We start from the raw sequence: 22,528 nt of genomic DNA on the forward strand, positions 1-22,528 counted from the left end.
AATACACAGCAGAGCATGCAGACATAGGCAATACAGCTGTGCAGAAAACTGGGCTTTGCTGCTTAGTGTGTGCTCCATCATTCTGGTAGGTGATCTAGAACGGCTCTCAGAACTGTCAGATTGTGGCTAAAACCCAAAAGGCTGACAGTAACAAAAAGTCACGCTTTAGAGCTGGTATGACCCAACTACAGTGCTACACTGGAATGGTTAATCTCCTTTTGAGAGGGCTTATCAAAGTAAAGCTTTCACTTATCTAATTAGGGAGAGCTAGAGAATACACAGAGGCGGGTGATGCCCCTGAAGTGTCTTCGTTAAGCTGCACAAAAGTAGATGCAAGAGTTGCCCTATAAGTTGATAACATCTTGACCTGCCTTTATAATGCCTCAGCTTACAAAACAAAAAGGTAAATGCTCAACAGAGGTTTTGTTAGCCTATTTGCTTATTAAGATAATGAACTAAACAAGCAACATTACATATTTTTGCTCTTGCCATCGTTGTACTACAGGAATGCTATGTTCAACTTCCAAATCATTGCCAATGCATTAGGAAATTGTTTTAATTTAAAAGAAAAGTTCCTGTTCACATAGATCATGTAACCATTCTCTATCTTGTCTTCAGATATTTAAAGGTTTATGGCACAAATTCAATATATAATGTTTCTTAGAAAACCACATAGAAAGTAACTCACTCTGATCTTGAGAAGTTTGTAACAGCCTTTACAATGGACCCTGAGCTCCCTCTACCACAGCATGAAGGATTGCACCATCTGTATTTACTGAGACAAACTTCCAAAAGCAAATTCAGGCCACGGAAGCCCTGAAAGCTGAAATATTCCAGATGTTGGCCTACATAGCTAGAAACTCTGGTGGCTTTTCCATCAGCTCACTGCACATTTAAGATTGGACTTTATAATTAAACTCTGTGATCATCCTTTCAAGCAGTGAGGCTATTGCACATTTGCCTAGCGAGGACTCTGGTTCTTATTGTCATACCATCTAATATGTGCTTTAGTTTTATGCCAATGAGCCATAGATCACAGCACTGCTTTCACTACAGTGAGAGATCCACGTTTAAATAAATGGCTGACATACAGAAGAATCAAAGCAAGCCACACTTTTCCAGATTTCTAAATTTTCACTTGTATTTCAGTCACTGCTGAAAAGGATCTTGAAAATGCTCAGCTTGTTCAGATTCTACACAGACTGCTCTCGGATGACAGGAGTGCTCCAGAAATAAAATACAACTCCATGGTGCTGATCTGCGCCCTTATAGGATCCGGTGAGTACTGAGGAGGGGCTGCTTTCCTAAGAAAGAGATTTATGTTTCTACACTTAGTTCTGTCTTTTAGCCTCAACATCGAACACGTGCAAACACACTCTGAGACTGGTTCTCCATTCACAGTGAACGTACACAGAAGGCTTCAATTTACAATGACACTGTATTTGTAGTGTTAATTTATAGTGTCAGGAAAGGGGCTGTTAACTCAGTTTTGGATATTAACTGCAGAAACTGCACAGTATCAGGCTCTCTGGCACTATCAGGCACCTGGGAAGCAAAAAATGTATGTAGGTGTTTGTTGCTAAGTAGGAGTTCACTAGAGTGGCCTGAACTGGGCATGAAACAAAACCAACTGCTTTGGATCTCCACTGTGACATGTCTCGAGTACAGGGCTTTAATGAGTTTTCTTAATTTTATGGGTTATTCCAAACCTTTCCTACCGTGCAATCCAGGATCAGGATCATAAAGTTGTCTCACAGTTTCAAGTAAAACATAAGGGCTGTAAACATGTGCACAGCACTGGGCAATGCACTGGGTGTTGTATTTGTATTAAACTCAGAGCTGAACTGTAAATGGACAGCTATCAGTGACCAGGCGCTGACACATCCATTAAAGAACCATTTCACCCACTTCGCGCCCCCAGAGCCGATTTGATACAGACAAGTGCCATAATCTTTCAAGGCAAGCTCACTTAAGCTAGTTTCAGGAATAAAGCACAAAAATACTTCCATTAAATTACTTCCTAAGCATCTGTTTTGGAAGGCAGTCCAGGTGCACTTTCTTGACTGCTACACGGCAGCTTCATCATTCATCTCTACCTGAAACCCATGCAGTCTTTGTATGTCCCAGACCCCACAGTTTCCTCTTCATCCTCAAAAAGCAATTAAAAAGCGAATAAAAATATGACATGTACACACACATTTGCGTGCTTATGTGTGTACAGAGTACTGCTCAGTAGAAGTTTCCCACAACCACCAGCCTTTTCTGTTCTTCTGCCAGTCTCATACAAAGCACTGTTTCTTTTACCATCCTTTTTTCCAGAACCTCTTCAGAAGGAAGTGCAGAGCATGGCGTTTCTAGAAGTCGTATCAAAACTCCGCAGCCATGAGAACAAAACTGTTGCCCAGCAGGCCTCGCTAACAGAGCAGAGACTCGCTGTAGAAAGCTGAGGAAGGTCTTGTTTCCAGTGCATCCCATCACAGGTTTCAACTTTGTCCTTTGTCCTGTTGCCGCTCCCGCTGTGTTTTCCACTGTATCACTCGTGCATGCGTGTAATGTTCCCACACAAATTGATGAACTGCTGTAGGTACCCGTCCAAAAAAGGTTTCTACAAATTCATAGGTGGTGTTAACATGAACCTGTCTCCACCCGTAACTGTTCTACTTGTATTCTTGTTGCTTGGGCCACATAGTAGAATGTGCATGTTGTAGTCCTATGATGATGTAGAAGTGGTACTACACAATGACTCTTCCCTCACGCCCCCTAACTGCAGAACAACGTACTACTAAATTAGGGACAATACGAGATGCAGCAAGTCCAGGCTAGAGTGCTGACTATAGGATTAAGAAGTAAATCTAGCTCCATTTTTGGTGCTTTGGAGAACCAGGTGTGAATGCAATGTACTGCTGCTCATTCACTGGTCTTGCCTATTAATGTCGAACTCATGGTACCTAGAGGTAACAAATAAAAATTCCAGTGCTCTCACTTTATCCTGTGGTTTGTCCTTTTCTGTATTCACACACAGAAGCCACGACCGCACCACCATGCACTGGTGAGGAGCCCTTTTTGTTCCTGGCTCTGGCCCTGATGCAATCACTGCCTTTCAGCTGAGCGAATACAAGGGCAACAATCGCAGCCACTTTGACTGTGTGCGCTCACACAGAGGCACTGTGTGGTTTAACAATTGCGTGTTTGAACTGCAATACACTACACAATCCTTATCTCATAAAGCCGTGTGGGTATGAGCACTCTCAGGCTCGCTTGGGACTGGGATTTTGTTGGCGTTTTCTTGTAGATGGCTTTTTAAAGTCCTCTCTTGCAGCAACTTTTCAACCGAACCCCATCAAGTGAGAAATGCAGCAAGCAAGTCTTCCTTTTTCTCCTTTCGTAGGTAAAGGATGTGGGAAATTGCCAGTTTAATCATCTGATTTCACAGCACCTCTTTTGTGGGTTTTATAACATGCTGTTGCACAAACCAGCAGACAACTCTGACAAAACAGGGCGCAGTTGGGACAGCAGTTTCCAGCAAGCCAGCACACGTCAGACTGTGCGATACCATTGCCTACCTTGATCAAGCCCACAATGCACAAAGGTGATAGGATCTATAACTTTCAAAGTGAATTCGGCACTCCAAGTGCTCAAGTGCCAGCATCAGAAGTTTCAGGCTCCTTGTTTATCAGCAGAAGAGGCAAACCCAGAGGCCAAGCACCCATGCGATCCCAGACCGCCTGGTTTCAAAGACACTGCTTTTGACCTCCCCAAATTCACCTCCCAGCTCAGTGAAAGCCCTGGTTATCCCACACTGTGACGGGAAGATGCCGGTCATGCTGGGAAAGGGCTTATGCACACAAGCTGGGTGTGAAAAGAAACTTGACTCAAATAGTTTAAGCTCCAAGACTGTACTAAAACCCAGCAGATGCTGCAGGAGCATCCATGCAGCAGAGATTCTGTGCCCATTTAATCCAATGCCAGAAACACAGAAAGAGCCTCTAACACCAAACTGTACAATGGCCTCTTGTTTAAAAAAATAAATTCAAAAGACATTTACTAGTAATAAATGCAATAAAGGCACTGACAGAGCATAGAGCTGTGAACACAAACCAGGACCCCACGACATCAGGCTCCAAACACCACAGAACCTCTGCACTGCTGAACATAACCAGCGTGTTTACAATTAGAGGACCCATGCAAGCCTGGCATGGAAATAATTTCCATTTATTTAAACAGATCCAAAAACACATTTGAAAGATCAGTTATCAATTACTTACCTGGTTCTAGAAAGAGACTATTCCTTTTGACACTGGTATAAACTGCAGTGCTCACACTCATATAACCAACAAAGCTGTGACACCGACAAAATTCCCATTCACCTGGTTGTTTAACTGGACCTCAGGTTAAGCATCAGCCATATCCTTATCACCAAATTTTTATTAGGGACACCACCGTCACAGCAACCACAAACAAAGGCCAGCACTGATATCCTCCTACTTTCAGATGGTTTCCTGGATGGAATATCAAGTGTCTTACATTTCTAGATAAAACCCTATACACAGAAGGAAAGTCTGCAAGATGGGTGTATGTCGCAGTAGGAGGTAACTGAAGACACTGCATCTATCCAGACAAATGTCCAGGGGCACGCTGCAGCCTGCAGGTCATTTTGGTGTAGCTGGTAAATTATCTATCCTCCAAGCTGCTTTTAAGAAGAGAAACGAGATCTAAGGACATTACTATCATGTGCATTGCACTATTCAACTGAAGTCAATTGAAATCGCTGACAACAGCTCCCATTAGACGTTTAGTAGATATATCACACCTAAGCGAAGCGTGCAAAGTGCTGCTACAGTAATGACAGTGATGCCAGATATTGGGCCTTTTCCTTTGTCTACTGCCACAGCAAACAAAGCAGAAATGATGGCTGCTGCCATACTACACAGACCATGAGACCCAGTAAAGGATAATTTTAAAGTCCTAGGAATGGTAACTAGCCACAACTTCAATAAACGGTATGCAACTCTGTTAAGAGTCCAACAGAATGCAGGCAGCCACTCCTAGTCTCCCCCTCCATCATGCAAATGGCTTCTGTCACACCTATTGCATGTTACTGAGGTTTAGGCAAGGCCATCGACTTTACTTCTTTTTGGTTAATTTTTATTCTTCCCCCCCACCAAGGCCACCACATTTGCATTCTTATTTCGCCGAGTCATTTCCATACGTTCAGATAAATGTATATGCCTGAAATATGCAAAAGACTTCGGACTCTGATTTGGATATAGAGACATGCTTTTAAGTTAGTCACGGTGGTGGTTTGTGGTTGGAGATATTGGATTAGCTTACTCTGCAGTTTTTGGAATGGTAAAAATCTGGGCTTCTTCCTCCTCTGTCTAAACAAGCACAAGACATCATTACCCATTTTCACCTGCACAATAAAATACGCCAGCTCTCACTGCTTCTATGTAAGGACACGCTGCACTTGGAAAAGTGGAATTCCCACCACCCTTTACAAAAAGTTTAATGAAGTCACGACAAATCCCCTTTGTGCTGCTCCCTGCAAAGCAGCAACTTCCCAACACTTGAGGGTCACTGAAGCGATTATGGGGAGGGTTCCAACACTGAGCAGCAGCCACAGCAGCCTGGGGAACACCAGCGACCTGTCGGAAAGAAGCAGAGCACGTTCGTTAGCCAGAGACTTTGGCCACAGGTGACAGTACACATGGGACGTCCTCATGTGGGATGTGCTTTTCACGTATTACGCTTATTATCCATTTAAGGCAGCCGTTGGCAGCGTGATAATGTGCTTTGAGATTTAATTAGAAGACAATATTCTACACTGTATACAAGAGACTTGGGGATTTATTTATTTCCCCTGTTAGTTTAGGGGAGGGTCTTCTCCTGGAGGAATTTTGCATGAACGTTTCTTTACACGGTGTACGTTAAGTGCTGCATCAAGAGTACACATTCACAACATCGTATTCCACGCAATTTTATTTATAAAACTGTAATTATCTAACAAATTGCATATAAAATGATTTACTTCAAGTAAATACAGAATACTGCACAACTATTAAAACTATTGTATTGTCCATCATAAGTGTATTAAAACATTCCTAAAAAATGCCTCTATTAAAAAACAAAAACCCAAGAACACAAGTAGCATGATCAAGACCACTTTCAATAGCTTACAATGAATTACCAGGAAGTTGCATTAACTCCCTCAGTAGACTCCAGTTACATCCATTGAGATCAGCATGTGATACAATACCACAGTCTAATGCTAAAGATGACAAGGAATGCATTATGCACCTGATCTATGCTCTTCTCCTAGACTCGAGATAACCAGTCAGAAATCAGAAAACTAAAGCTCCAGTCAAACTCTACCGGGCATGCAGTTCTGTGATAGCAATACTTTCAATCGGTAAGTGTAGTTGGCTTTTACAATCAATTTTACAACTGATAAAAAAAGGAACAATACATTCGTATAAAAAGGAATGATACACAAAGGGTAAATATCAACACCTTGCCGTCCACCCTACGATGAACCAGAGATTCAGTTGGAACTAACCTGGAATATACGCACCAGAGATGGGTCTGAGTCACAAAACCCAAATCCCAGCCTCCCCAGAGGTCAAGGTCATATCAGGTCCATCTCTGCTATGTACACAGCATGAACATGAACACACATACAGATGGAGCTTTTTATTAACACATTTATATTGCCCAAACACAAGAGGGAGCTATAGCAGTGCTGCCTGGTGCACACGAGCAGTCACAACACTTATTTTTATACTGCATGTTAAGGGAGAGAGGTTTTTTTTTGCTTTTCTTCAAGTGGCAAAATTTGGTAGCTAATGGATCCATAAGGGCAGTTTTACTTTGTTTGCTTTGACAGTTTCCTGACCGATTGCTGATATCTGAAGGGAGGGAGGGACTGGAACAGGAGATGGGGAATGGAACCTTCAGCAGCGCTCGACACCAGCTGAGATCTAATCTCCTTCCTAGGTATTTACAGAACTGCCATTTCAATGCACCCAAAAAGCACACACAGCAAGAAGGGAAACAGAATCAAAAATTCACAGGACAGTTTCTCTTGCAACCAGCACTGTTAATCAGAATCAATTTTACCAAGGGCATCTCTAAGGTAGTAAAAACACAGACTAACGTCCAGGACAGTTCTTATAGCACCATGATTAATCCTGCCACAAGTGATGGCAACCCCCCACAGCTGGTAGGGGGTGCTGACTCCGACCCCGTGTTTTACAGCCTAACGCTGCTGTAACGCCAAGCAGCAAAGGGAACGGGTGAGGGAGGTCCCGCTGCCACCAGAGCCCCAAGGGCTGCCCGGGGTCTCTCGTGCCCCGGTGCCCCTGGATCCCAACACTCCCGCCTCACCTGCAGCGCCAGGTAACACCTGAGCCACCGCTTGGCTTCCCGCAGCAAATCCTCACGGTGGACACCTTCCACATCTATAATAAACACTTGCAGGGTGAGAAGCAGCCATGTGCAAGAATCGGTTAATCTGCATGCTACTATTTACATTTCAAACACTATTTACACACCAGAGCTACAATGAGCATCTCTCTCAAAGGGGAGAGAAGGCGGCTTTCGGGACAGAATACACTTGAGCAAGCATCTCCGCAGCTTCAAACTCTGAGGGGCACAATCAAAATTATGGATTTTGAAGCAAAGAGATCCTACTGCTACTGAAACAGACACACAGAGACAAATCAAATATTTGTCTATTAGGCTATTAATTAAAAAAAAAGGATTGAACAAAGGCCCGTGAATATGGGGAGTATGTAAAAACCAGAGGAGCAAGGACTCTGATATCCTTTGGCAGGGCTCAGTGGAGAACCAGTAAATGGCTTTAAAGCCAGGGCTACTGCTGAAGCTACCAGACCTCTCGTTAGCAATGCCACCATGCTGTCCCACACTCCACAAGGGCCATAAGCCTGACAATAAACTTCTGAACAACTACTGCACATTAATTAGACAGCCCTCTGAACTCGCATCTACCCCACCACTGCACCAGCCTGGCTCGAAATCGCCAAGAAGTCGTATCACCTACCATATCTTATTGCTTTAGAAAATGAGCCCATGTATAGCCAGCAGTTGTGCTCTCGTTGCAGCTCACCTGAAGTTTTTTTACAAAGCTTTCTGGAAGAAAGCTCGCTTGCATTTGGGAGGCTCTGACAATAACAGATTGATTTCCAGGGCCTCCCATAAGCTTTCCAAACTGGACACCTATGCTGCTGATGGGGGGGTGGTATTTCTAGGACATCTTGCCTGATCTGTAGACAAAAAAACACCACGTGGGATTTAAATGTGCAATATAGACAGCTAATCCTGAACATTCAGTATGTACCCATCAAACAACTGCAAAAATGAGGAAAACAAGAGCGTCTCTTGGGAGTGGGGAAGGGCGAAGGATCAACATCTGCAGCAATTAAGACAAGCTCTAGAAAAATAAGTTATTTAGTGGTTTTTCTAAGAACAGTCAGTCATTCTGGGGCTCAACAGAAGTGTTGCACATCTGTGCGCACACGTGCAAGTAGCGCTCACCTCCGAGCATTTACCCTCCTACCAGCCTGACGCTGCCAACAGCACGTCCCGCAGACTGGAACTCGGAGAGCAGTGTGACAAAACAGAAGGCCAATACAGTACAGCTGCAGAAATTCAAGTAGAAGAATGAAGTCATCTTCAGAAGCCCACAGCAGCAACGGCACTATCAGTGGCAACAAGGAATGTTTCTGTAATGAACGCTATTATTCTTTTTCTCCAAACCAAAGCACTGGGTCACAATTAGGCCTATTGGGTGGAGCGGTTATTTCATCAACCACGCTTCCCTGATTTCTCCACGCATCATTTTGTCTCGGTGCGGCAACACTGATGTTGATGATCTGTCTGTCCTGCTGCTATTGGGCAAAACGGTGCGTCCCTTTGGGAGGAAACAAACACCAGCAACTCCTCAAGTTGAGGAGTGGCTAAGAAAAACATAACACTGCGGTGAGGTGGAACTAGCTTTATTAAGGACAGCGAATTGGAATTGCTTTCAAAGGCTCTAAATGAAAAAATTACTCTGAGTCATGGCTGGCCTTTAACAGCAGATACCAAAGGATATGGAAGCTGCCTGATTCAGAGCCAGCCAGTGGGAGTGAACCAGAAGAGGATGAGGTAATGCTCAAAGAGAGGACAACAGGGCTGTCTGCGGCATCTATGGAGCACCGGTGTGCCGCCCACCAGCCTTCAGAGGGGAACAAACACAGCCAGCTAAAGCACAGAAAGGCAAAATGTGCAAGGGTGCGTATACTCACATGTTGCAGAGTCACGGGACCAGAAAGGACCTTAATAGGTCAGACCTGCCTTCTATCCATCCCGCAGAACAAGGAAGCTTTGGCAGCAATGCATTCACCTCTCCTACCCCACACGCTTCGTTCTAGGGAACTCACCTCGGAAAGATGCTAAGCTCTTACACACTCTTTGCCACTGCCTGAGCCACGTAGGAGATGAGAGCTCACAGCTTTCAGGACTGGTTCTGCAGACACTGAGAAGGGTTATAGGACACAGGAAATGTACACAAAGTGCATTAAAACTACCCAAGCCATGGTCAGGTTTGTAAGTTCAGTATTATTGGTGAAGAAGAACAAATCAAAAACTCTGTGCTGGATGGAGTCCGATCTAATTCTTCTTCCATTACTTGTGCTTTATTCCAAATTCTACTCTCTTTTGTCCAATTCAAAAGAGTCTGTCTTGGCTGATCCTAATACACGCTTCTATTTGAAAACTTTATTCCATTGCTTCAAGAAAGCTTTTTGTTGCATTTAGAGCAACAAAGGGAGACATCTCCATAGCAAGGATTTGTTCACTGGAGGTAAGCATTTACTCTGGCAAAAGCTGTTCTCTCCAACTTCCAAGGGGATGGGATATGATCTTTCCATTATCACATGCATTTACCAATAAATAAGTTTGAATTAGACTGTATTAAAACATATGCACAGATTTAAAGCACTGGAGTGTCACAGATTCTTACTCCACAGCTCATGCAAGTGAAAAAGAACCAAAGGACCAAAGCCTCAGCTAGGAACAGACCAAGGAATTATCTTAAAAGAAGTTTTGCACAAGTATATCAAAGCACTAATATTAGTGAGATCCCTAAATACATTAGGTTACACTAAATTCCAGAGAAACAAAATATTTAGCCGCATCAGATACATATGTTTTGATTTTTTTTTTTAATTTAATATATAATTCATTCTTTAAATAATATTATTCACTTGGACCCAACATCCACACTGCTTTCATACATTTATACAGTTATATCCCATCCTTGCCTTAAGAGACTGATGTCCTAAGGAATGGCAGCAACCAAAGGCTCTACCACCCTAGTTTGTCGAATATAAAACTCCTTTCCCTTCATAAAAGGGTGAAGAAAGATGTTGATAAAATTAGGCAATTCGCCTGGTGAGCTTGCTGGCTCCAACCTCAAATCATACAGGGAGATGGTTGGAAGCTTGTGTAAAAAAAGTTCACTTGTTTTAAAAACAATTTCTTCTACTGTACAATAGATGCATAGAAAGTTGCTTCCTGCTCGATGGGTTTCAGCCTGTAGCTACGTTTAGCTGTGAAAACAAGGAGATTGTTCCTTTAAAGAGTGGTGAGGAGAGAGACCATCTCAGGAATATTTGGCAGCTATCGAAGAGCTCATGACACGAAGAATAAACAGCATATCCACAGACTACAACGATGCAACTCTGTCCCACTCAATACACCAATTTAAAAAAAGTGTCCACTTGTTACTCAGGATCAAGAATACAGTAGAGATTCACGGCTCAACAGCTTTCAAACTGGTGGTTTAAACCAAAAATAAAATAGTCAGTGAGCAGCAGATTTTAAACAGCCCACTCTTCACTCCCCAACCCAAAGAAACGTAGTTCACTGCAAACTTATACTTGAGAGTACTTGGGAGAGAAGGCTTCCCTGGCACCCACGTCCATAAAGCTCGGTGTCGGAGCAACGCACTGGAGGTTTCAGAGGGTTTCGGTTGTCCAGTGTCTTGTTGTGGTTACTTCAGCAGTTTTACCAGCTGGCTCTGACAGCCTCAATGTCACTAACCAAATTCTGGGCTAAGCATATCCCAAATATCTGGAAGAGACAATAGTTTATTCATTTGGAGCATTGGACAACTCCTTTTACACAGGCAAACTCCCCTGGGTTATACAGAACTTTGACAGGAAAACAAGCAACAGAAAGTTAGAAATCAAACTAAGTGTTGGAAGAACATAAAAATAACTTCTGTAACCCCAGAATTTTTATAGTGCCACCAGTTTCCAGGAAATTGAACAGTTCTAGACTTGCTTCACAAAAACAACTTCAAAAGGCTTTTGCTGCTCCTTTAAGCAGCATCAGGAACAGTAGGTTGTCTATACAAACCTCTACCTAATCTTCATCTAACACAGAGTGTTAGTTTTGACCTGCAGGCAGTTGCAAATAAAAGAAAGCATCCCTACAAATACAAATTAAATATTCCTTAACATAAAGAAAGCCTCACGCATTTGGTTCCCCTCACTAAAACCTATGGATGCTATGGTTCTAAGTGCAACTGGCACCGTATACAGTTCCCCCCTCATATATTCTATTTATCTGTCATTCTTTTGTGTAACTCATTACAGGGAACGTAATGTTTACCTGCAGTAATGCTATCCCAATGAATATACCAGCAACTATGGTAAGATTGTCCTGCAACCATTTCTCAAACTGAGGGACACAGCCTTTAGTGTAGATAACAATCTGCTGATCGACTTCCTGCCAAGGAGAAGAGAGAAGAAAACAGAGATAATTACATTCAACTAGCCCAGCAGTAGAATAACCTGTTCTTGCAAAAGGGATTCAGATGGTAAAGATACCACATTAAAAAAAAAGAACATGCTTACTGGTTTTTGCCTTGCATCATAGCCACACTGAGTATTAATAACATCTTCCTAGGAAAGACAGGAGAGAGGCAGTTAGTGAAGTGTCCCCCAAACACCCTCTCCCCGCTTCCCAGAGTTGGTCCTGTATGTAAATAAGACAATCACTCTAACTTTGGTCACCATTTTGCTTTTTAAAAACCTCTTCCATTCAGCGCTATTAATTATTTGCAACAAACAAAAGCACACAGTCAAAAATTACTTCCAGTTCTCATGGCAGCAAGCTGGGAAAAGCATTCAGAAGTCAAAGTAAAGAGATTAGAGAACATCTATTTTAAGTGAAAGAACCTTCTGCTGAAAAGGTTTTGTCTATAGCTCAAAATGTGCTAAGACTACTGTTAATATTTTCAGGATTCAGTCTGCAGCGCCAAGAGTTGAGAAGGGGCAGTTCTGTCATAGAAGCTGCAAGTTCTTACCTAGGATGTCTGCAGAAATACACTAATACACTAATACTAATTCCTTTCCAAAAACTAGAGGAAAAAAATAAGAGATGGGATAACGTGTTCTTACTGCCTGTTCTTTCTTACAGGAGCTTTATAGTTATGGGAAAGGAGATGATTTTCCTACTGCCTCTGCTTTAGTACTCCCAAAGCAAAGGTAATAAAATGAGCTATGCCAGACTTTTCCTGCTGAACAAGTGCTACCCATTGGAAGCTGAAGCTGCATTTACTCTGTATACAGCGTTATTTCAGGGCAATAAAATGAAGCAACTGCTTTGGTGTCAGCCACAATGGCAGCAAAATATTAAGTTACTGATTCGTATAATGACAGCGAGCAGAAGAAGGAAATACTCAAGAAAGTGGGGAAAATCAGCAGATCTTAGCCAGGTGTAACGAACAGCAAAATTTAACCAAATTGTGGGAAGTGAGAAAGGCAGCCAGCAGAGAAACCGATTTTGAATGGCAAACTGAAAAAGGTATCTCCTCCCATCAGCAGTTCAAGTTTCCTTCTCTATGTGTTTCCTCACTTGGGGCAAGCGCATCAACAGGTCACATCCCACCAGTTGCCCATGTTGGATTCCCTAGTGGACCTTTAAGATTTGAGCAATATGTATCTTTTAATGAAATGAATGCTTGTGTTCCAGGATCTAAAATATAACAGTGAGCACTTCAAGGCTGTAGGAGCAGATAAGATTCCAGAGGGATTTTAAGCTTTCCACTCTGTACTTGCTTTATCATCAGTGTCTTCTGCCTTTAGCCTTGGAATTTGTTAACCAAAAGATAGTGTGAAGAATGAAATGTAAATAAATCAACTTTTCAACCTGTTAAACTACAGCAAAATAAACTATAGGAGTCTAAACTTGTTTTAAAAGAGAATTATTTTGGCCTACCTCTCAGCACTTCCTGATTCAAGCTTAACTAAAGGCTAAACTAAAACTAAGTCCTGTTCAATCAAGCATTCACATAACCTCCTGCATCAGTCCAACACAGCATTCTCATTCCAAAAGCGACAAATTTGCTCCCCCATAGAATAAATGTGTGTTTATCACTGCAATTGAAACAGTTGCAATTATATCCATCTGAAATTTTTAGAAACATTGTTAATTTTAGTATTTATTTAAAGACAATTAAGCATGCTGCTTCCCTACAATTAATGAGGCTTATCTTCAAATATCTGGTTATTGCATCACTCCCTAAGAAACTGCATAAACATATACACACAAAGAGGGATAGATAACTTTAGCGCGGATTATGTATTTATAGGATTACCTTGTACTGCTGTTGCTAGTTCAGTTTTATAACAACTATATATTTAAAACTGGGTTGTGATGACCTCTTTGTGTAGGTGGGTGGGCAGATAAGCAAACAGTAGGGGGCATGCTAAGCATAATGTAATGCTTGAGCATTTCTGTTTTGTTTTAATATTTTATTAAAACATTTTTTAAGCTCTATGGAAGTCATATATGCAGTGTTAGCCACCTAACAGTTCCCATGTGCATGCCCATCCCTGTTCCAAGCCTTTCACTGTCAGTGAACTGCTCCCCTACACTTCATTCTTGATCATGTCTGTACCTGTAACACATGGCTCCAATGTTTTCTGTTTGATGATTGAGACTATAACTATTTAAAAGGACATGAAAACTTACAAAAAGATGTTCCCTCAAACAATTTGACCTTTCAAGTCTGTTCTCAGGTGACTGCGGGACAGGCAGTAATTTTAAAGGGAAAAAAGAGCATGTAAATATGTCCATACCCAACTTGAGATCCTAACAAACATGCGTCAGTTCTTCAGGCACAGACTCACTCGCTATCGAGCACAAACTGGCTGCAAGCGCTGGAGTGAGTGAGACCTTTAGAGTGTCTGATATTAGAGCTGCTGGTTTTTAAGGCAGAGAACATAACATCCTGATGATATTCAATTGAAAGCTCATATCCTTCAACTCACTAAGGGCTTCTGCTTTTTCTACTTGCTAAAATTAATATATATATGTTCAGCCAAGTCCACAGTTCTTTCATTCTAATGAAAAACAGCAAACAGCACAGAATGAAGACTTATGTTAGCTCAGGCTTTTTCCAACTGCAGAAAATTTAGTGGTTAAGCTGAGCTGCAAGTAGAAAAATAGACAGGTTGGTGAGAATGTAATGATCATGCATGACTTCCAGGAAAAAAAACAATCTGATACAGAGTGATTTAAAACTGGAACACCAGACCCATCCTGTCCCTCTCGACTGTCACTTACGGCAGGGTCTTTAGTGCAGCAAGAGAACGGCACCCCACAGCGCTCTCGACTCGCATTGGAATCTGTGCAATTGAAGTAAATATTAAGGTTCCAGTCATCAGCTCCAAAAGCCCCACAGCACTGCCACTAGAACAAAGAAAGAGAGCTCCTTGACTATCAGAAGAAACAAATCTCAGCATTAATAACATGAATTATGGTTGCCAGTCTCCCTCTAGCTTTCAATACAAAATCTGAGATTCCCTCTGTTTTCATTGAAGCTGGTTTGGTTTGGGGTTTTTGTTTGGCTGGTTGGCTGGGTTTGTTTGTATTTGTTTTGGTTTAGGACCGTTCCAAAGTGTAAGTTGTTCCAAACTTATCACGTGATTCAAGTTATCTTCACTCCCTGCAATGCTGCTCTCTGGAGAGAAACCCATGGAGTGAGCTGATAAGCCTACACGACACCACAGAGCTGCACAAGCCTAACAAGTTCAGACCCCAGGGATACTATAGAGCCACTATAGAGTAGTTTGCTCTCCAGACTCGCGCTGTCCCTGACTTATCTGCTACGGTTGCTAATGCAGCTAGGAGGGCAAGTTTTACTGTAGCGTTTTGGTTGCATCCAAGTGGCCCATTGCTTACAGACTGTCCTGAACTCTGGCCTCCTCCCAACTGGACAAGACTAAAACTAGTGCAAGGATCCACGTCCTGTTCCCTACTCAACTGTCTTTTTTTTTCCCTCAAGGCATATAGAAGCAAGTCAAAAGTTAAGTGGCATTATTTTAATTGCAGAATGTGTGAAAATTAATAAACATTATTGCAACCAACGCTTAACCCTACACAGGAGTTCATCAACACAGGACAGAGTACTGAGGCAAGAAGGCACTGGAAAAATAACCTGTGTGCAAAAGTCGGTGCAAGACTCTTTTATACACACTGAACAAATTACAGAGTTTAAGCCACACAAGTGTGTGCATCTCTGGCTTCGCTCTTCCCTCCAAAGTGCAGATATAGCGTCATTTAGAGATTTCCTGTGAGAACCCTCAGTTGCCCACCTCATTAGGCTAATTGCATTAAACCTACTTAAAAAGAAAGAACACTGTTTCACTCAGACCAGCTAAACATCTCTGCCACACTGCAGTGTGGTGTAGCACCTCTAAAACCACACCAACATTCATCTCAGAACCAAATCAAGCTCTTTTTTAAAAAACATATGTGATAGCTCCTGCAATAAATGATTTTGGACATCTCTCCCCCCAAGAACCCTAAAATATCTTCATACACAAATGGAATATGCTCCACAAAACCCCAAAACAAGACACTGAGAGTTAACTTGCGCATTTGACACACTATCTCGAAGTCTTCAAGAATAAGTCACCCCAACTCTCCACCTTGGTTTGCTCAGTAATACATCAACAAGTGAGCCACTTTTCACAGGTGATGTGTGTTTATATAAGTTCTATAAAGAGAAATATCCATATATATACACATATATATGGATTTATATTCAAAAGTATTATATGCTGGAATATTTCTGTTGTTCCTTGAAGAAACCAAATAGGAAGGAAGTAAAAAGTAGAGTAGGTACTTCTCTAAAGTAAGCTCTATAAAAAAAATAAACATAGTCCAAACTTACATATTCCTGGGTGAAGTCTATGAGGTTTTGCAAATCAATGTCATCTCGGTAGGCTCTGATGTTGTTGTTTATAAAGAAATACAGCTGGTCCTTTATCCAGTCTTTGAAAACAAATGCTAAAACACCAGCAGTGAGCTCCAAGAAGAAAATAATTCCAAGGAACACAGAAAACTATGAAGAAAAAGGTTAGTTATTTTGCTTTATAACCAAACACTTAATTTTCAAGGCTCACAATTATGCCCAGTGTAAGGGCTTTATCTGTCTTAGTGCAAGTTCAAGCTATGCCAGCACACAGGAAATTTTAAATTAAAAATATGCCGGTTTTAATTAGGGCTGTAGTACAGGAACCTTAATTCTATTCTAACAAATAATAAATATGCCAATTAATTCATACTTGGGACATTCCACTGGGACTTTCAAAGATGTCCAAGAGATTTCAACTGAGTTCACTCCTCACCACCTGCAGGGCCCCCTGAAAACTCATCTTACATTTCTGTGTAGGCACTTCTATTTTCAAAAGCAGAAACAATCAATAATGCCAGTGAAATGCTTTCTAAGTGACTTTTTCTTTAGATACCCTCATTGGATAAAGCTTCGCCTAAGCGGACAAAGCAAAAATTGGTAACAGCAGAAATTAATTAATGACTGAGTCAGAGCGGAATGTCTATGGAATGACTCACATCCACATTAAAACCAAATGAAGCTGCTATGATTAATGCAAATGCAATGGATGCCAAAGGCATTACTAATGATCTGCCACTTTCTCTAAGCATCTCCACTGAGTCTACACTGTTCCAAACCACACAGGGGTCCCCATACACTGGAAGTCCATCCCTTTTGCAACTGTGCCTTTGCGTTTCATTTTAATATGCTCTCTGTGTTTGTTCAGATGCATTTTTAATTTCTCCTGCAGCTGCTGTATAAGAAGCTATTTCTGGTACAGCAGATGGGTTCATTTTAGGCAAGCTAAGAGAAGCAAGGAAGAGGAGAAAAAAGTGTTACAATAGCTGCTCTGCCTCTTTTTTTCTTCTTAAGCAAAACAAGAAAGAACAAGCTACAACTATTCCAAGCTGCTTTTCAAATGCCTCAAGAACTGTAACTCTCAACTGCCTCCTCCCCTTATACAACATGTCGGGAGAGCCAAATAATGTCACTTGAAGGCAGTTGTTTCACTGGAAGCCTTTTCATGTATACATTAAAAGTTAATATAGTTATGAAGGCACGACTACTACCGAGGCTGTGTCCACCTCTGGAAGCTGCGGGGTGGAAGAAAGAATCTTGAATTCTTATTATAAATGGTGAATTTATCTAAAATGAACATTGTGCTGTTACCCATGCCTTCAAAGCTCACAGGCTTTGAACCAGGCTACTCAGCTAAAGGAGTTTTGAATACTGAGATATGTTCATCCTGGGCACATTCTTCTCCCTTTCTGCCTCTCAGGCCCCAACAATGACATGAAGCAATGAAGCCCTTTCAAATGAGCTAAAAAGTCCAGAACTGAGGGTTATCAGCAAACAACCTCTCCTAATGGTCCTATCTCCTCTGTACCATGAGGGGAATTTGCACAGCAGAAATGACATGGCTCACATACACCTGTGTATCTACATTACTCATATTTCACGGGCAGCTTGTTAGGACTTAGAAGTTCAATATGCAGATTTTTAGCAAAAACTTCTCTCTTTTCATGACAGCAAAGAAAAATGTTAGGCTCTATCTATATGAAAAGCAATAGTTCCGCGTTGTGATTCTTACCATCAATAGTTTGAAACCAGAAGAAAAAGACAAACGAACAAACAACCACAGAACAAAGCAGTAAACACTAGAGACCGGAGAACTGTGAAGTGTTAACAGCTCAGCAAAAGCGTTTCACAGAACAGTTGCAATGGCTACTTACAAATTTGAGAAGAAAGGTGTTTTCACGCAGAGCTCCAATGCATCCTGCAAATCCCAAAATGAACATAACTCCTCCTACCACTAGGAAGAGCCAAACTGGATCAAAGCCTCCCAGGTCGGTGATGGAGGAGATATTGGAGAGCACCCCCTGCAAGAAACAATGATAACGGATGACAAGCTTATTCAGCTTTAAGTTGTACAAATTCTGCTTGCGTTTTTCTTTTCTAAAAAGGTAGGAGACTACAGCAAATAAATGTTCTGCAGCACAGCGAGAAAACACAATTAAGAAAATCTTTGCATTCAAAAAGAGATAAAAACAGCAATTATGTGCACAATTTCTGAATCAATATGTGGAATGAACAACAAAATGTGCTTCTAGAGTCCTCTGTGAGAAACCCACAGGGCATTTTGCTGCTTCTATAGCTCTGAGAAAGTAAGAATATATATTTTTATATATATAGCTCTGCTGGAAAGTCAGAATAGATATTTGAACAAAACTTAATCATATCACCAAGCCAAGATGCATTTTAAGTATCATATACATTGTTTATGTAAGCACACAGTTACACATCTTACAATAGAAAAAGCAATCAATAGCAAGAACATCACCTTGAATTTAGCGCTTACGCTCAGTATTTACGAGAACTGACAGAAATTAGAAGTGAGCTCCTAGATTGCAACATCTTACAAACAGTCAATTTTACACCTAATTTTGATGAACTAGATACCTGGCCAATGCAGCTTCAGTCATCTACAGTGCCAAAACCTCATTACACAAAGCGCAGCTACTGGCTAAACAGCAGGAAACAACGGAAAATAATGTTAAGTCTCTTAGCAGGAGATAAGACAGTTTAAGGACTTGTCTTGGGAGCCCGTTTCCACTAGCAGGTTAGAATTATCATATGGTAAACCACGTATGCTGTGTTTAGATATGACAGTCGGCACAGTCTGCTTGCAATCCATTGCCCCCTTAGCAGCAGAGCTTTGGTTGCAATGCCAGCAATCCTGAGATACTATTTGATTTTTCTGAACACATTTTGGCTGATGTCAAACAGATGGGACCTATCAAGAAGCAAGTAGGAAGTCTTCCTACAGTTTCCTAAGCGCTTCTGGCAACAAAAAAGCTGAAGTATCACTATTTCTTCCTTCAGCTCCCCAGCGCTGTAGGTCAATGCGAAGGACACTGCTAGAGCTGGCATTTCACCATCAGTATCCTCCAAGAATCATGAACCCAGCAAAATTATTAACATCTTCATCCATTTCGCTGTTCACATCCCCTTTGCTGCTTTGAAATAGTCCCAAAACAACAATCTGAAGGAAGTTATTGTAATTTCCAAAACCTGTCAGTTATGACTGTTCACAACTGTGTCTTAAGACCTGTGGTTGTTTTGTGGTTTTTTTCATTCTCACTTTGCACCACCCAGAACACAAAAATAGTCACGTAACCAATATCACTGATACAGTTCCCCACACAGTCTGTAACCACTTCAGTTACCCAAGTGCAACTGGCATTGAGCGAGCAGTAAACAAAGACGCTATTCAAAGCTTTTCAGTTCTGCGGACAACAATAAACTAGGTAAAACACACACATGAATTTCTCCAACGCACACAGCAAGGTGCCTTAGAAAAGCCCAGCATGCTAAGAGCAAAAGTAAAACCTGACTACAACCCAGTTCCAAAGCATGAACAAGAAACCAACAGCGTGGATCACATTCTCCAACCAGATTCCGCTCTCTCCTACTACAGGAGGCTATTGCCTGACAGAGAGGGATGACTAAATAAATCATATTTAGTCCTTTCCTCCTACGTTACATATAGTACTAGTCTTATTGTCATTCATTAAGATGACAAAAATAGATGTAAGGCACGATATAACAGAATGTTCAGGCCGGTATTGCTATTCTATCACAGCAGAGCAGTTGGTACATCCCTTTTTCTAACTAGTGATGACATGGTACAAGCTGGGCTGAAATGATCACTTATCTGTCACTAACAGATAAGCCTCCCGCTACTTTCGCTTCATTACATTTGCCATAGAAAAGAAATGAAAGAAATAACATTCTGGCTAAGAATGACAAGCCAAATAAACTGTATAATCCAATAACACTCAGACCTTTGAAAAAGCCATGGCCTTGGCCATGCACAAGGCAGGAAACATGAGCTCTGCTCCAAGAGAAAGAGACTGATAAAATGACTCATTCACAAAGTTTAAGTTCTTTTTGTGTTTCCCCTCTGTGCCTGTATGGTTACCATAAAATGAGAAGAAATCCTGCCTTAAAGCAAACACTACTCATTTATTTTAACATTACCTGATTTTGGAATTAATGGGCTGTAGTGTAGTAGAGTGAGTCAACAGTCACTGGAGAAAGGATGTTGCCTTGGTATTATAATTATTTTACTTCAAAAAAAATCCAAGAAGGATGAACAGTCATTTAAGTCTTCCTTCATAAGGCAATTTATCTTTCTTTAAAACAAAAAACCCACAGCAAATTACTACGTTTAATCAAGTTCTTTCACATAGTAAAATTCAAATTAAAGAAGAAACTCAAGTGAAATTCAGCTCGCTTTGTGGACAGTGCTCTTAGAGAATCTAGTCATACCATAAAGAACTGTCAGTCAGGAGAAATATTCCACTTTGCATTTTGTCACACTCCCATTAAAGTCAATAACAATAAGGTTTAGTGAATCAGTTGCATATTGTCTTTCTGATCATGTCCTTTCCCACCTCACTTGATGTCCTAGCACTGCCACCAGTGCTAGAAACTCACCCAGCAAAAGTCACTCATCTCATCCCTGGTCTCCTCCTGGCTTCAGTTCCCCAGGGTTGCCATGATCTGACCTGTACTGAATTAGACCAACACCGGCTTTATCTGCCATTGCTTGCCATCCTTGCAAAGCACCTTTACGTGCATCTTTTACTAGTCCACATACGGCAATCATAAGCCTAGTTTATGATACATCCTGACAGCACAAAGCACATACTGCGTCGTTCTCGTTTGTGTGCCCTCTGCATATGAATCCTGAGTTATCAGTATTCTGGAGAGATATCTCAGGATATACAATTTTCAGAGAGGCTTTGACAATAAACCAACAGCTAGCAGCAGGAATGACAAACAGAGACGATGCTCTCTGGTTACAGCCAGAGAGGCACTGAGGTATCTGATAGAAGATTGCTGCTTGCTGCTGAAACATGGTTTTCCAGTCTTGTTTTTTTTCAGGGCACTTATAAATATAAATATATAAATATAAATAAGCTCTCCAAAGAGACAGCAAGGCAATATTTTAAATAAAAACATATTTTGCTTCTGGCAGCAGGGCAATGACTGGGGGATATTATCTCACTTTGTGCTGTTAAGAAGAACTAAGCATACAGTCCTATAGGCATACTTTTCCTATCCACCACAGTAATTTTGGCTGTAATGGCCACTTCTGGCTAAAGTTTGGCAGAGATGCACAAACACCTGGTAGCAAACAGTTCTATCTTCATCTCATCTTTACCCAAAAGCAGAAGGGAATGTTTCCAGAGGTGCTTGTGCAGAGGATCAGGAATCTCACATTCTAACACTGCATCCTCCAGTGACACGCTCCGAATCCTCAAGCTGACAAGTCAGACATAGACTAGACAGTGCCTGTTTGTCAACTGATCTCTTGCATCAACACCAGACCTAAACAAACCACCTGTAAATCCTTTAAAGTCAGGCTTTCTACAGATTTTTCTCAGCAGCACTACTGAAGCAGTCCGCTCCAAGCTTTATTGTCAAACAGTTGCGAGTACTTCTGATGCTTTAGCATCTGAAGGGAGGAAATGGGGAAATTTTTCTCCCCCTAAAGCCACGTTCTCATTTTGGAAGTACGGTTATTTTTTCTGGGATACACACACATCACTTCCTTTGTAGTTTAGGCATGTGCATAATCTTTATTTGGCAGTAAATACTTTGTGCAAAGCTACGTACTCTAATACTTCTCACGATGGCATAAATCCAGGGTTGTGCTGTAGTCCCACAAGGAGAGCCAGTAGGACATGTTCCCTGGCTGATCTCCAGCTCATCTGTTTGCTCTGTTCCCCCACCCTCAATTGCCTGCTGTACATTATTTAACCTTTTAAACCACCACAAATCAGAACTTGTTTGGGGCAGTGAGGCAACAAAAGTATCGTCCATAATTGCAATACAATCATTTGTGAAGTGTACGTCACTTCAGTCACTAGGATACAATGAGGTAGGCATGGAATAGGAAAGACTGACCTCGTATTCCTAACCCATCCTAAATTCAAGAGAATAGGCCAAGTGAAACAGTAGGACCTGCTCTTTTCTGCAACAAAATGGTAGAGGGGAAGGAGAGCTGGTGGTGCCTTCCACCACACCAAGGAACATGAGACAACCAAG

At 41.5% G+C, this 22,528-nt stretch overlaps 2 protein-coding genes across 3 annotated transcripts in view; one reads left to right on the forward strand and one right to left on the reverse strand.

The window, feature by feature from the left end:
- The window catches only part of RAP1GDS1 (Rap1 GTPase-GDP dissociation stimulator 1), a gene marked incomplete at its 3' end in the record, with an annotated part of 81,960 nt that extends 79,513 nt beyond the window's left edge, over nucleotides 1-2,447 (forward strand). The window contains exons 14-15 of the mRNA XM_080344529.1: nucleotides 1,150-1,278; nucleotides 2,320-2,447. Coding sequence (XP_080200655.1) covers nucleotides 1,150-1,278; nucleotides 2,320-2,447 — 257 coding nt within the window. The remainder of the gene's footprint in view (nucleotides 1-1,149; nucleotides 1,279-2,319) is intronic.
- Nucleotides 2,448-4,106: 1,659 nt separating this feature from the next.
- The window catches only part of TSPAN5 (tetraspanin 5), a 75,173-nt gene continuing 56,751 nt past the window's right edge, over nucleotides 4,107-22,528 (reverse strand). Inside the window, exons 3-9 of one of the 2 annotated variants that reach the window (XR_013922047.1) lie at nucleotides 18,145-18,291; nucleotides 16,250-16,420; nucleotides 14,638-14,763; nucleotides 11,922-11,969; nucleotides 11,677-11,793; nucleotides 10,941-11,133; nucleotides 4,107-5,645 (exon numbers count right to left, since the gene is read on the reverse strand). Coding sequence is in view for 1 of the 2 variants with exons in the window: in XM_080343176.1 (XP_080199302.1) it covers nucleotides 11,068-11,133; nucleotides 11,677-11,793; nucleotides 11,922-11,969; nucleotides 14,638-14,763; nucleotides 16,250-16,420; nucleotides 18,145-18,291 (675 nt within the window). In the remaining variant the exon portion in view is untranslated. Of the gene's footprint in view, nucleotides 5,646-5,961; nucleotides 11,134-11,676; nucleotides 11,794-11,921; nucleotides 11,970-14,637; nucleotides 14,764-16,249; nucleotides 16,421-18,144; nucleotides 18,292-22,528 lie in introns of those variants that run through there. The other variant, XM_080343176.1, reaches the window with a different exon arrangement.

This window comes from Nesoenas mayeri (genome assembly GCF_963082525.1).
Source record: "Nesoenas mayeri genome assembly, chromosome: 4".
In the NCBI taxonomy this organism is placed as follows: Eukaryota; Metazoa; Chordata; class Aves; order Columbiformes; family Columbidae; genus Nesoenas; species Nesoenas mayeri.